Raw genomic sequence first — 15,855 nt, forward strand, 5'->3', positions numbered from 1 at the left:
GTAGTGGTGGTAGTGGTAGTAGTGATGGTAATGGTGGTAGTGGCGGTACCTCTGGGAATGACTGGATGGTGGTAGAAGTGGTAGTAGTAGTGGTAGTAGTAGTAGTGATGGTGGTGATGGTAGTAGTGGCAGTTGTAGTAGTAGTAGTAGTGATGGTAGTGGTGGTAGTGGTGGTAGTGGTAGTAGTAGTGGTGATGGTAGTGATGGTAGTGGTGGTAGTGGTAGTAGTGGTAGTGGTGGTACCTCTGGGATTGACTGGATGGTGGTAGTAGTGGTAGTTGTAGTAGTGGTAGTAGTGGTAGTGATGGTAGTGGTGATAGTGGTAGTGGTGGTAGTAGTGGTAGTAGTGGTGGCAGTGGTGATGGTAGTGGTGGTACCTCTGGGATTGACAGGATGGTGGTGATAGTGGTAGTAGTAGTTGTAGTAGTGGTAGTAGTGGTGGTAGTGGTAGTGGTGGTAGTGGTGGTAGTGGTAGTCGTGATGGTGGTGATGGTAGCAGTGGTAGTGGTGATGGTAGTGGTAGTAGTGGTGGTAGTGATGGTAGTGATGTTAGTGGTGGTAGTGGTGGTACCTCTGGGATTGACTGGATGGTGGCAGTAGTGGTAGTAGTAGTGGTAGTGATGATGGTAGTGGTGGTAGTGGTAGTAGTAGTAGTGGTGGTAGTGGTGATGGTAGTGGTAGTGGTGGTAGTGGTGGTACCTCTGGGATTGACTGGATGGTGGTAGTAGTGGTAGTAGTGGTGGTAGTCGTGATGGTAGTGATGGTAGTAGTGGTAGTGATGGTAGTGGTGGTACCTCTGGAATTGACTGGATGGTGGTAGTAGTAATAGTAGTTGTAGTAGTGGTAGTGATGGTAGTAGTAGTAGTGATGGTAGTGATGGTAGTAGTAGTAGTGATGGTAGTGATGTTAGTGGTGGTACCTCTGGCATTGACTGGATGGTGGTAGTGGTAGTAGTGGTTGTAGTAGTGGTAGTAGTGGTGGTGGTAGTGATGGTAGTATTAGTTGTAGTAGTTGTAGTAGTAGTGATGGTAGTGGTAGTGGTGGTACCTCTGGGATTGACTGGATGGTGGTAGTAGTGGTAGTAGTGATAGTAGTGGTTGTAGTGGTAGTAGTAGTAGTTGTAGTAGTGGTAGTGATGGTAGTGGTAGTACCTCTGGGATTGACTGGATGGTGGTAGTGGTAGTAGTGATAGTAGTGGTGGTAGTGGTGGTAGTGATGGTAGTGGTGGTAGTGGTGGTAGTGATGGTAGTGGTGGTAGTGGTGGTAGTGATGGTAGTGGTGGTAGTGGTGGTAGTGGTGGTGATGGTACCTCTGGAATTGACTGGATGGTGGTAGTAGTAGTTGTAGTAGTGGTAGTAGTGGTGGTGGTAGTGATGGTAGTATTAGTTGTAGTAGTTGTAGTAGTAGTGGTGGTAGTGGTAGTGATGGTACCTCTGGGATTGACTGGATGGTAGTAGTGGTAGTAGTGGTGGTAGTGGTGGTAGTGGTAGTGATGGTAGTAGTGGTAGTAGTAGTAGTTGTAGTAGTGGTAGTAGTAGCAGTGGTAGTGATGGTAGCGATGGTAGTAGTGGTAGTGATGGTAGTAGTAGTAGTGGTAGTGATGGTACCTCTGGGATTGACTGGATGGTAGTAGTGGTAGTAGTGGTAGTAGTAGTAGTGGTTGTAGTGGTAGTAGTAGTTGTAGTAGTGGTGGTAGTGGTAGTACCTCTGGTATTGACTGGATGGTAGTAGTGGTAGTAGTGGTTGTAGTGGTGGTAGTGATGGTAGTGATGGTACCTCTGGGATTGACTGGATGGTGGTAGTAGTGGTAGTAGTGGTGGTAGTGGTGGTAGTGGTAGTAGTGGTAGTGATGGTAGTGGTGGTAGTGGTAGTAGTGATGGTAGTGGTGGTAGTAGTGGTAGTGATGGTAGTGGTGGTACCTCTGGGATTGACTGGATGGTGGTAGTAGTGATGGTAGTAGTGGTAGTGGTGGTACCTCTGGGATTGACTGGATGGTGGTAGTAGTGGTGGTAGTGGTGGTAGTGGTAGTGATGGTAGTGATGGTACCTCTGGGATTTACTGGATGGTGGTAGTAGTGGTAGTAGTGGTTGTAGTGGTGGTAGTGGTAGTAGTGGTAGTGATGGTAGTGGTGGTAGTGGTAGTAGTGGTAGTAGTGATGGTAGTAGTGGTAGTGGTGGTACCTCTGGGATTGACTGGATGGTGGTAGTAGTGGTAGTAGTGGTGGTAGTAGTGGTAGTAGTGGTGGTAGTGGTGGTAGTGGTAGTAGTGGTAGTGATGGTAGTAGTGGTAGTGGTGGTACCTCTGGGATTGACTGGATGGTGGTAGTAGTGATGGTAGTAGTGGTAGTGGTGGTACCTCTGGGATTGACTGGATGGTGGTAGTAGTGGTAGTAGTGGTGGTAGTGGTAGTAGTGGTGGTACCTCTGGGATTGACTGGATGGTGGTAGTAGTGATGGTAGTAGTGGTAGTGGTGGTACCTCTGGGATTGACTGGATGGTGGTAGTAGTGGTAGTAGTGGTGGTAGTGGTGGTAGTGGTAGTAGTGGTGGTACCTCTGGGATTGACTGGATGGTGGTAGTAGTGGTAGTAGTGGTGGTAGTGGTGGTAGTGGTAGTAGTGGTAGTAGTGATGTAGTAGTGGTAGTGGTGGTACCTCTGGGATTGACTGGATGGTGGTAGTAGTGGTAGTAGTGGTGGTAGTGGTGGTAGTGGTAGTAGTGGTGGTACCTCTGGGATTGACTGGATGGTGGTAGTAGTGATGGTAGTAGTGGTAGTGGTGGTACCTCTGGGATTGACTGGATGGTGGTAGTAGTGGTAGTAGTGGTGGTAGTGGTGGTAGTGGTAGTAGTGGTGGTACCTCTGGGATTGACTGGATGGTGGTAGTAGTGGTAGTAGTGGTGGTAGTGGTGGTAGTGGTAGTAGTGGTAGTAGTGATGTAGTAGTGGTAGTGGTGGTACCTCTGGGATTGACTGGATGGTGGTAGTAGTGGTAGTAGTGGTGGTAGTGGTGGTAGTGGTAGTGATGGTAGTGATGGTACCTCTGGGATTTACTGGATGGTGGTAGTAGTGGTAGTAGTGGTTGTAGTGGTAGTAGTGGTAGTGATGGTAGTGGTGGTAGTGGTAGTAGTGGTAGTAGTGGTAGTAGTGATGGTAGTAGTGGTAGTGGTGGTAGTAGTGGTAGTGATGGTAGTGGTGGTAGTGGTAGTAGTGGTAGTGATGGTAGTAGTGATAGTGGTGGTAGTGGTAGTAGTGGTAGTAGTGATGGTAGTGGTGGTACCTCTGGGATTGACTGGATGGTAGTAGTGGTAGTAGTGGTGGTAGTGGTAGTAGTGGTAGTGATGGTACCTCTGGGATTGACTGGATGGTGGTAGTAGTAGTAGTAGTGGTGGTAGTAGTGGTAGTGGTAGTAGTGGTAGTAGTGATAGTAGTAGTGGTAGTGGTGGTACCTCTGGGATTGACTGGATGGTGGTAGTAGTAGTAGTAGTGGTGGTAGTAGTGGTAGTGGTAGTAGTGGTAGTAGTGATGGTAGTAGTGGTAGTGGTGGTACCTCTGGGATTGACTGGATGGTGGTAGTAGTGGTAGTAGTGGTGGTAGTGGTAGTAGTGGTAGTAGTGGTGGTAGTAGTGGTACCTCTGGGATTGACTGGATGGTAGTAGTGGTAGTAGTGGTGGTAGTGATGGTAGTAGTGGTAGTGGTAGTAGTGATGGTAGTGGTGGTACCTCTGGGATTGACTGGATGGTGGTAGTAGTGGTAGTAGTGGTGGTAGTGGTAGTAGTGGTAGTGGTGGTACCTCTGGGATTGACTGGATGGTGGTAGTAGTGGTAGTAGTGATGGTAGTAGTGATGGTAGTGGTGGTACCTCTGGGATTGACTGGATGGTGGTAGTAGTGATGGTAGTAGTGGTAGTGGTAGTAGTGGTAGTGATGGTAGTAGTGGTAGTGATGGTAGTAGTGGTAGTGGTGGTACCTCTGGAATTGACTGGATGGTGGTAGTAGTGATGGTAGTGATGGTAGTGGTGGTAGTAGTGATGGTATTGATGGTAGTAGTGGTAGTGGTGGTACCTCTGGGATTGACTGGATGGTGGTAGTAGTGGTAGTAGTGGTGGTAGTGATGGTAGTGGTAGTAGTGGTGGTAGTGGTGGTAGTGGTGGTACCTCTGGGATTGACTGGATGGTAGTAGTGGTAGTAGTGGTGGTAGTGGTAGTAGTGGTAGTAGTAGTGGTAGTGATGGTAGTGATGGTAGTGGTAGTAGTGGTGGTACCTCTGGGATTGACTGGATGCTCTCAACGAATCCGTCCAAAGACTCCTCCCAGATGGCCAATTTCACTGTCACACAGCACAAGGGTGGTGAGTGGTGGTGAGTGGTGGTGGTGAGTGGTGGTGGTGAGTGGTGAGTGTGTGTGGTGAGTGGTGGTGGTGAGTGGTGGTGAGTGGTGAGTGTGTGAGTGGTGAGTGTGGGGTGAGTGGTGGTGAGTGATGAGTGAGTGGTGGTGAGTGAGTGTGTGTGTGGTGAGTGGTGGTGAGTGTGTGGTGAGTGTGTGGTGAGTGAGTGGTGAGTGAGTGGTGAGTGGTGGTGAGTGTGTGGTGAGTGTGTGGTGAGTGGTGGTGAGTGTGTGGGTGAGTGTGCGAGTGTGTGGGTGAGTGTGTGGGTGAGTGAGTGAGTAGGTGAGTGTGTGGTGAGTGAGTGGGTGAGTGTGTGGGTGAGTGAGTGAGTGAGTGGGTGAGCGTGTGGGTGAGTGTGTGGTGAGTGTGTGGTGAGTGTGTGGTGAGTGAGTGAGTGGGTGAGTGAGTGTGTGGGTGAGTGGTGGTGAGTGGTGGTGGTGAGTGGTGGTGAATGTGTGGTGAGTGAGTGTGTGGTGAGTGTGTGGTGAGTGTGTGGTGAGTGGTGGTGAGTGAGTGAATGAGTGGTGAGTGGTGGTGAGTGGTGGTGAGTAAGTGGTGAGTGGTGGTGAGTGTGTGGTGAGTGTGTGGTAAGTGGTGGTGAGTGGTGGTGAGTGTGTGGGTGAGTGTGCGAGTAGGTGAGTGTGTGGTGAGTGAGTGGGTGAGTGTGTGGGTGAGTGAGTGAGTGGGTGAGCGTGTGGGTGAGTGGTGGTGAGTGGTGTTGAGTGTGTGGTGAGTGTGTGGTGAGTGAGTGAGTGGGTGAGCGTGTGGGTGAGTGTGTGGTGAGTGAGTGGTGGTGAGTGGTGGTGAGTGTGTGGTGAGTGAGTGTGTGGTGAGTGTGTGGTGAGTGGTGAGTGTGTGGTGAGTGGTGGTGAGTGTGTGGTGAGTGTGTGGGTGAGTGAGTGTGTGTGTGGGTGAGTGAGTGGTGAGTGGTGAGTGATTGGTGAGTGAGTGGTGAGTGGTGAGTGAGTGGTGAGTGAGTGGTGAGTGGTGAGTGAGTGGTGAGTGAGTGGTGAGTGAGTGAGTGGTGAGTGAGTGGTGAGTGAGTGGTGAGTGAGTGTGGTGAGTGAGTGGTGAGTGTGAGTAGTGAGTGTGAGTGGTGAGTGAGTGGTGAGTGAGTGGTGAGTGAGTGTGGTGAGTGAGTGGTGAGTGAGTGGTGAGTGTGAGTGGTGAGTGAGTGGTGAGTGAGTGGTGAGTGAGTGGTGAGTGTGAGTGGTGAGTGTGAGTGGTGAGTGAGTGGTGAGTGAGTGGTGAGTGAATGTGAGTGGTGAGTGAGTGGTGAGTGAGTGGTGAGTGAGTGAGTGGTGAGTGAGTGGTGAGTGAGTGGTGAGTGAGTGAGTGAGTGGTGAGTGAGTGGTGAGTGAGTGTGAGTGGTGAGTGAGTGGTGAGTGAGTGGTGAGTGAGTGGTGAGTGAGTGAGTGGTGAGTGAGTGGTGAGTGAGTGGTGAGTGGTGAGTGAGTGAGTGAGTGGTGAGTGAGTGAGTGGTGTAGTGAGTGAGTGGTGAGTGAGTGGTGAGTGAGTGGTGAGTGAGTGAGTGGTGAGTGAGTGAGTGGTGTAGTGAGTGAGTGGTGAGTGAGTGGTGAGTGAGTGAGTGAGTGGTGAGTGAGTGAGTGGTGAGTGAGTGGTGAGTGAGTGGTGAGTGGTGAGTGAGTGGTGAGTGAGTGGTGAGTGAGTGAGTGGTGAGTGGTGAGTGAGTAGTGAGTGAGTGGTGAGTGAGTGGTGAGTGAGTGAGTGAGTGGTGAGTGAGTGGTGAGTGAGTGGTGAGTGAGTGAGTGGTGAGTGAGTGGTGAGTGAGTGAGTGGTGAGTGAGTGGTGAGTGAGTGAGTGAGTGGTGAGTGAGTGGTTAGTGAGTGAGTGGTGAGTGAGTGGTGAGTGAGTGAGTGAGTGGTGAGTGAGTGGTGAGTGAGTGGTGAGTGTGGTGAGTGAGTGAGTGGTGAGTGAGTGGTGAGTGAGTGGTGAGTGAGTGAGTGGTGAGTGAGTGAGTGGTGAGTGAGTGGTGAGTGAGTGGTGAGTGTGGTGAGTGAGTGGTGAGTGAGTGAGTGGTGAGTGAGTGAGTGGTGAGTGAGTGGTGAGTGAGTGAGTGAGTGGTGAGTGAGTGGTGAGTGAGTGAGTGGTGAGTGAGTGGTGAGTGAGTGGTGAGTGGTGAGTGAGTGGTGAGTGTGGTGAGTGAGTGGTGAGTGAGTGGTGAGTGAGTGGTGAGTGAGTGAGTGAGTGGTGAGTGAGTGGTGAGTGAGTGGTGAGTGATTGGTGAGTGTGGTGAGTGAGTGAGTGGTGAGTGAGTGGTGAGTGAGTGGTGAGTGTTTGGTGAGTGTGGTGAGTGAGTGAGTGAGTGGTGAGTGAGTGGTGAGTGAGTGGTGAAGGAGTGAGTGGTGAGTGATTGGTGAGTGTGGTGAGTGAGTGAGTGGTGAGTGAGTGGTGAGTGGTGAGTGAGTGGTGAGTGAGTGGTGAGTGAGTGAGTGGTGAGTGAGTGGTGAGTGAGTGAGTGGTGAGTGAGTGAGTGGTGAGTGAGTGGTGAGTGAGTGGTGAGTGAGTGGTGAGTGAGTGAGTGGTGAGTGAGTGGTGAGTGAGTGAGTGGTGAGTGAGTGGTGAGTGAGTGAGTGGTGAGTGAGTGGTGAGTGAGTGGTGAGTGAGTGAGTGGTGAGTGAGTGGTGAGTGAGTGAGTGGTGAGTGAGTGGTGAGTGAGTGAGTGGTGAGTGAGTGGTGAGTGAGTGAGTGAGTGGTGAGTGGTGAGTGAGTGAGTGGTGAGTGAGTGGTGAGTGAGTGAGTGAGTGGTGAGTGGTGAGTGAGTGGTGAGTGAGTGGTGAGTGAGTGGTGAGTGGTGAGTGAGTGAGTGGTGAGTGAGTGGTGAGTGAGTGGTGAGTGAGTGGTGAGTGAGTGAGTGGTGAGTGAGTGGTGAGTGAGTGGTGAGTGAGTGGTGAGTGAGTGGTGAGTGAGTGAGTGGTGAGTGAGTGGTGAGTGAGTGGTGAGTGAGTGAGTGAGTGGTGAGTGAGTGGTGAGTGAGTGGTGAGTGATTGGTGAGTGTGGTGAGTGAGTGAGTGGTGAGTGAGTGGTGAGTGAGTGGTGAGTGTTTGGTGAGTGTGGTGAGTGAGTGAGTGAGTGGTGAGTGAGTGGTGAGTGAGTGGTGAAGGAGTGAGTGGTGAGTGATTGGTGAGTGTGGTGAGTGAGTGAGTGGTGAGTGAGTGGTGAGTGGTGAGTGAGTGGTGAGTGAGTGGTGAGTGAGTGAGTGGTGAGTGAGTGGTGAGTGAGTGAGTGGTGAGTGAGTGAGTGGTGAGTGAGTGGTGAGTGAGTGGTGAGTGAGTGGTGAGTGAGTGAGTGGTGAGTGAGTGGTGAGTGAGTGAGTGGTGAGTGAGTGGTGAGTGAGTGAGTGGTGAGTGAGTGGTGAGTGAGTGGTGAGTGAGTGAGTGGTGAGTGAGTGGTGAGTGAGTGAGTGGTGAGTGAGTGGTGAGTGAGTGAGTGGTGAGTGAGTGGTGAGTGAGTGAGTGAGTGGTGAGTGGTGAGTGAGTGAGTGGTGAGTGAGTGGTGAGTGAGTGAGTGAGTGGTGAGTGGTGAGTGAGTGGTGAGTGAGTGGTGAGTGAGTGGTGAGTGGTGAGTGAGTGAGTGGTGAGTGAGTGGTGAGTGAGTGGTGAGTGAGTGAGTGGTGAGTGAGTGGTGAGTGAGTGGTGAGTGAGTGGTGAGTGAGTGGTGAGTGAGTGAGTGGTGAGTGAGTGGTGAGTGAGTGGTGAGTGAGTGGTGAGTGGTGAGTGAGTGGTGAGTGAGTGGTGAGTGAGTGGTGAGTGAGTGAGTGAGTGGTGAGTGAGTGGTGAGTGAGTGGTGAGTGAGTGGTGAGTGAGTGAGTGGTGAGTGAGTGGTGAGTGAGTAGTGAGTGAGTGGTGAGTGAGTGATTGGTGAGTGAGTGGTGAGTGAGTGGTGAGTGAGTGGTGAGTGGTGAGTGAGTGAGTGGTGAGTGAGTGGTGAGTGAGTGGTGAGTGGTGAGTGAGTGGTGAGTGAGTGGTGAGTGAGTGGTGAGTGCTACTCACCCGACAGGCTGAGAGCGTTGGAGAAAGCGAATTTGGTGAGGAGCGCGGCCTCACCGTGACCCTTGACCCCCAGCAGAATCTCTCCTCGGTGCAGTCGGCTGGGACCTCTGCAGCACACTCAGACACCTCACCACTCACTCACCACTCCTCACCACTCCTCACCACCACTCCTCACCACTCCTCACCCACTCACTCACTCACTCACCCAGGCACTCACTCACCCACCCAATAACTCACCCACTCACTCACCCACTCACTCACCCACTCACTCACCCACTCACCCACGAACTCACTCACTCACTAACTCACCCACTAACTCACGCACTAACTCACCCACTAACTCACCCACTAACTCACCCACTAACTCACCCACTCACCCACTAACTCACCCGCTAACTCACCCACTAACTCACCCACTAACTTACCCACTAACTCACCCACTCACCCACCAACTCACCCACCCACTCACCCACCAACTCACCCACCAACTCACCCACTAACTCACCCACTAACTCACCCACTCACCCACCCACTCATTCACCCACTCACTCACCCACTCACCCACGAACTCACTCACTCACTAACTCACCCACTAACTCACCCACTAACTCACCCACTAACTCACCCACTCACCCACTAACTCACCCGCTAACTCACCCACTAACTCACCCACTAACTTACCCACTAACTCACCCACTCACCCACCAACTCACCCACCCACTCACCCACCAACTCACCCACCAACTCACCCACTAACTCACCCACTAACTCACCCGCTAACTCACCCACTAACTCACCCACTAACTAACTCACCCGCTAACTCACCCACTAACTCACCCACTAACTCACTCACCCACTAACTCACCCGCTAACTCACCCACTAACTCACCCACTAACTAACTCACCCGCTAACTCACCCACTAACTCACCCACTAACTCACTCACCCACTAACTCACCCACTCACCCACTAACTCACCCGCTAACTCACCCACTAACTCACCCACTAACTCACCCACTCACCCACTAACTCACCCGCTAACTCACCCACTAACTCACCCACTAACTCACCCACTAACTCACCCACTAACTCACCCACTATCTCACCCACTCACCCACTAACTCACCCACTCACCCACTAACTCACCCGCTAACTCACCCACTAACTCACCCACTAACTTACCCACTAACTCACCCACTCACCCACCAACTCACCCACCCACTCACCCACCAACTCACCCACCAACTCACCCACTAACTCACCCGCTAACTCACCCACTAACTCACCCACTAACTAACTCACCCGCTAACTTACCCACTAACTCACCCACTAACTCACTCACCCACTAACTCACCCACTCACCCACTAACTCACCCGCTAACTCACCCACTAACTCACCCACTAACTCACCCACTCACCCACTAACTCACCCGCTAACTCACCCACTAACTCACCCACTAACTCACCCACTAACTCACCCACTAACTCACCCACTCACCCACTAACTCACCCACCCACTAACTCACTCACCCACTCACCCACTAACTCACCCACTAACTCACCCACTAACTAACTCACCCACTAACTAACTCACCCACTAACTCACTCACCCACTAACTCACCCACTAACTAACTCACCCACTAACTCACCGACTAACTCACCCACTCACACACTAACTCACCCACTAACTCACCGACTAATTCACCCACCCACTAACTCACCCAATCACTTACCCACTCACTCACCCACTCACCCACCAACTCACCCACTAACTCACCCACTAACTCACCCACTAACTAACTCACCCACTAACTCACCCACTAACTCACCCACTAACTCACCCACTAACTCACTCACCCACTCACCCACTAACTCACCCACCAACTCACCCACTAACTCACCCACTAACTCACCCACTAACTAACTCACCCACTAACTCACCCACTCACCCACTAACTCACCCGCTAACTCACCCACTAACTCACCCACTAACTAACTCACCCACTAACTCACCCACTAACTCACCCACTAACTCACCCGCTAACTCACCCGCTAACTCACCCACTAACTCACCCACTAACTAACTCACCCACTAACTCACCCACTAACTAACTCACCCACTAACTCACTCACTAACTCACCCACTTACTCACCCACTAACTCACCCACTAACTCACCCACTAACTCACCCACTCACCCACTAACTCACCCGCTAACTCACCCGCTAACTCACCCACTAACTAACTCACCCACTAACTCACCCACTAACTCACCCACTAACTCACCCACTAACTAACTCACCCACTAACTAACCCACTAACTCACTCACCCACTAACTCACCCACTAACTAACTCACCCACTAACTCACCCACTAACTAACTCATCCACTAACTCACCCACTAACTCACCCACTAACTAACTCACCCACTAACTAACTCACCCACTAACTCACCCAGTGTAGCTGTACTCCAGCTGCTCGTTTTCCCAATGTACCAGCGCCACTTCGTAGGGGCTCCGCTCGTAAGCCTCCAACAGCGCCATCAAACTCCGCATCTACACAGCCACACAACAACTCAGCTACACACAGCTACACAGTCAGCTACACACTCAGCTACACACACAGCTACACACACAGCTACACACACAGCTACACACAGCTACACACAGCTACACACACAGCGCTACACACAGCTACACACAGCACCATCAAACTCCGCATCTACACAGCCACACAACAACTCAGCTACACACAGCTACACACTCAGCTACACACTCAGCTACACACACAGCTACACACACAGCTACACACACAGCTACACACAGCTACACACAGCTACACACACAGCGCTACACACAGCTACACACAGCACCATCAAACTCCGCATCTACACAGCCACACAACAACTCAGCTACACTCAGCTACACACAGCTACACACAGCTACACACACAGCTACACACAGCACTACACACAGCTACACACAACTACACACACAGCTACACACAGCTACACACAGCTACACACACAGCTACACACAGCACTACACACAGCTACACACACAGCTACACACAGCTACACACACAGCTACACACAGCTACACACAGCTACACACACAGCTACACACACAGCTACACACAGCTACACACACAGCTACACACTCAGCTACACACACAGCTACACACACAGCTACACACACAGCTACACACAGCTACACACAGCTACACACACAGCGCTACACACAGCTACACACAGCACCATCAAACTCCGCATCTACACAGCCACACAACAACTCAGCTACACTCAGCTACACACAGCTACACACAGCTACACACACAGCTACACACAGCACTACACACAGCTACACACAACTACACACACAGCTACACACAGCTACACACAGCTACACACACAGCTACACACAGCACTACACACAGCTACACACACAGCTACACACAGCTACACACACAGCTACACACAGCTACACACAGCTACACACACAGCTACACACACAGCTACACACAGCTACACACAGCTACACACAGCTACACACAGCTACACACAGCTACACACACACACCGCTACACACAACACTACACACAGCTACACACAGCTACACACAGCACTACACACAGCTACACACAGCTACACACACAGCTACACACACAGCACTACACACAGCTACACACACACACAGCTACACACAGCTACACACACAGCTACACACAGCTACACACACAGCACCACACAGCTACACACAGCTACACACACAGCTACACACAGCTACACACACAGCTACACACAGCTACACACACAGCTACACACAGCTACACACACAACACTACACACAGCTACACACAGCACTACACACAGCTACACACTGCTACACACACACACCGCTACACACAACACTACACACAGCTACACACAGCTACACACAGCTACACACAGCACTACACACAGCTACACACACAGCTACACACACAGCTACACACAGCTACACACAGCTACACACACAGCTACACACAGCTACACACACAGCTACACACAGCACTACACACAGCTACACACAGCACTACACACAGCGCTACACACAGCTACACACACAGCTACACACACAGCACTACACACAGCTACACACACACACAGCTACACACAGCTACACACACAGCACCACACAGCTACACACACAGCTACACACAGCTACACACAGCTACACACAGCACTACACACAGCTACACACAACACTACACACAGCTACACACAGCTACACACAGCTACACACACAACACTACACACAGCTACACACAACACTACACACACAGCTACACACAGCTACACACACACACTGCTACACACAGCTACACACACAGCTACACACAGCTACACACAGCTACACACACAGCACTACACACAGCTACACACAGCTACACACACAGCTGCACACAGCTACACACACAACACTACACACAGCTACACACAGCTACACACACACAGCACTACACACAGCTACACACACAGCTACACACAGCTACACACAGCTACACACACAACACTACACACAGCTACACACAGCTACACACACAGCTACACACAGCACTACACACAGCTACACACAGCTACACACACAGCACTACACACAGCTACACACAGCTACACACAGCTACACACACAGCGCTACACACAGCTACACACAGCTACACACACAGCTACACACAGCTGTAATCTGCTACAGCTACACACAGCTACACACAGCTACACACACAGCTACACACAGCACTACACACAGCTACACACAGCACTACACACAGCTACACACACAGCTACACACAGCACTACACACAGCTACACACAGCTACACACAGCTACACACACAGCTACACACAGCTACACACACAGCTACACACAGCTACACACAGCACTACACACAGCGCTACACACAGCTACACACAGCTACACACACAGCTACACACAGCTGTAATCTGCTACAGCTACACACAGCTACACACAGCTACACACACAGCTACACACAGCACTACACACAGCTACACACAGCTACACACAGCTACTACACAGCTACACACAGCTACTACACAGCTACACACAGCTACACACAGCTACTACACAGCTACACACAGCTACACACAGCACTACACACAGCTACACACACAGCTACACACAGCTACACACACACAGCTACACACACAGCTACACACAGCACTACACACAGCTACACACAGCTACACACACAGCTACACACAGCACTACACACAGCTACACACACAGCTACACACAGCACTACACACAGCTACACACAGCTACACACAGCGCTACACACAGCACTACACACAGCTACACACAGCTACACACAGCTACACACACAGCACTACACACAGCTACACACAGCTACACACAGCTACACACAGCTGTAATCTGCTACAGCTACACACAGCTACACACAGCTACACACAGCTACACACAGCTGTAATCTGCTACAGATACACACAGCTACACACAGCTGTAATCTGCTACAGCTACACACAGCACTACACACAGCTACACACAGCTTCACACAGCTACACACAGCTACACACAGCTACACACAGCACTACACACAGCGCTACACACAGCTACACACAGCTACACACACAGCTACACACAGCTGTAATCTGCTACAGCTACACACAGCTACACACACAGCTACACACAGCTACACACAGCACTACACACAGCTACACACACAGCTACACACAGCCCTACACACAGCTACACAGCTACACACAGCTACACACAGCTACTACACAGCTACACACAGCTACTACACAGTTACACACAGCTACACACAGCTACTACACAGCTACACACAGCTACACACAGCACTACACACAGCTACACACACAGCTACACACAGCTACACACACACAGCTACACACACAGCTACACACACAGCTACACACAGCACTACACACAGCTACACACAGCTACACACACAGCTACACACAGCACTACACACAGCTACACACAGCACTACAGCGCTACACACAGCTACACACACAGCTACACACACAGCACTACACACAGCTACACACACACACAGCTACACACAGCTACACACACAGCACCACACAGCTACACACACAGCTACACACAGCTACACACAGCTACACACAGCACTACACACAGCTACACACAACACTACACACAGCTACACACAGCTACACACAGCTACACACACAACACTACACACAGCTACACACAACACTACACACACAGCTACACACAGCTACACACACACACCGCTACACACAGCTACACACACAGCTACACACAGCTACACACAGCTACACACACAGCACTACACACAGCTACACACAGCTACACACACAGCTGCACACAGCTACACACACAACACTACACACAGCTACACACAGCTACACACACACAGCACTACACACAGCTACACACACAGCTACACACAGCTACACACAGCTACACACAGCTACACACACAACACTACACACAGCTACACACAGCTACACACACAGCTACACACAGCACTACACACAGCTACACACAGCTACACACACAGCACTACACACAGCTACACACAGCTACACACAGCTACACACACAGCGCTACACACAGCTACACACAGCTACACACACAGCTACACACAGCTGTAATCTGCTACAGCTACACACAGCTACACACAGCTACACACACAGCTACACACAGCACTACACACAGCTACACACAGCTACACACAGCACTACACACAGCTACACACACAGCTACACACAGCACTACACACAGCTACACACAGCTACACACAGCTACACACACAGCTACACACAGCTACACACACAGCTACACACAGCTACACACAGCTACACACAGCACTACACACAGCGCTACACACAGCTACACACAGCTACACACACAGCTACACACAGCTGTAATCTGCTACAGCTACACACAGCTACACACACAGCTACACACAGCACTACACACAGCTACACACAGCTACACACAGCTACTACACAGCTACACACAGCTACTACACAGCTACACACAGCTACACACAGCTACTACACAGCTACACACAGCTACACACAGCACTACACACAGCTACACACACAGCTACACACAGCTACACACACACAGCTACACACACAGCTACACACAGCACTACACACAGCTACACACAGCTACACACACAGCTACACACAGCACTACACACAGCTACACACACAGCTACACACAGCACTACACACAGCTACACACAGCTACACACAGCGCTACACACAGCACTACACACAGCTACACACAGCTACACACAGCTACACACACAGCACTACACACAGCTACACACAGCTACACACAGCTACACACAGCTGTAATCTGCTACAGCTACACACAGCTACACACAGCTACACACAGCTACACACAGCTGTAATCTGCTACAGCT

The 15,855-nt window shown here is 51.0% G+C and overlaps 1 protein-coding gene across 1 annotated transcript in view; it reads right to left on the reverse strand.

The window, feature by feature from the left end:
- RMND1 (required for meiotic nuclear division 1 homolog) overlaps positions 1-15,855 on the reverse strand; it is a gene marked incomplete at its 5' end in the record, with an annotated part of 53,200 nt that overhangs the window by 24,288 nt on the left and 13,057 nt on the right. Inside the window, 3 exons of the mRNA XM_032944032.2 lie at positions 4,256-4,320; positions 8,391-8,497; positions 10,844-10,944. Of these exons, the coding sequence (XP_032799923.2) occupies positions 4,256-4,320; positions 8,391-8,497; positions 10,844-10,944 (273 nt within the window). The remainder of the gene's footprint in view (positions 1-4,255; positions 4,321-8,390; positions 8,498-10,843; positions 10,945-15,855) is intronic.

The sequence above is a fragment of the Petromyzon marinus genome (genome assembly GCF_048934315.1).
Source record: "Petromyzon marinus isolate PM22_M1 ecotype Great Lakes invasive population chromosome 84 unlocalized genomic scaffold, UKy_Petmar_22M1.pri1.0 chr84_unloc.2, whole genome shotgun sequence".
In the NCBI taxonomy this organism is placed as follows: Eukaryota; Metazoa; Chordata; class Hyperoartia; order Petromyzontiformes; family Petromyzontidae; genus Petromyzon; species Petromyzon marinus.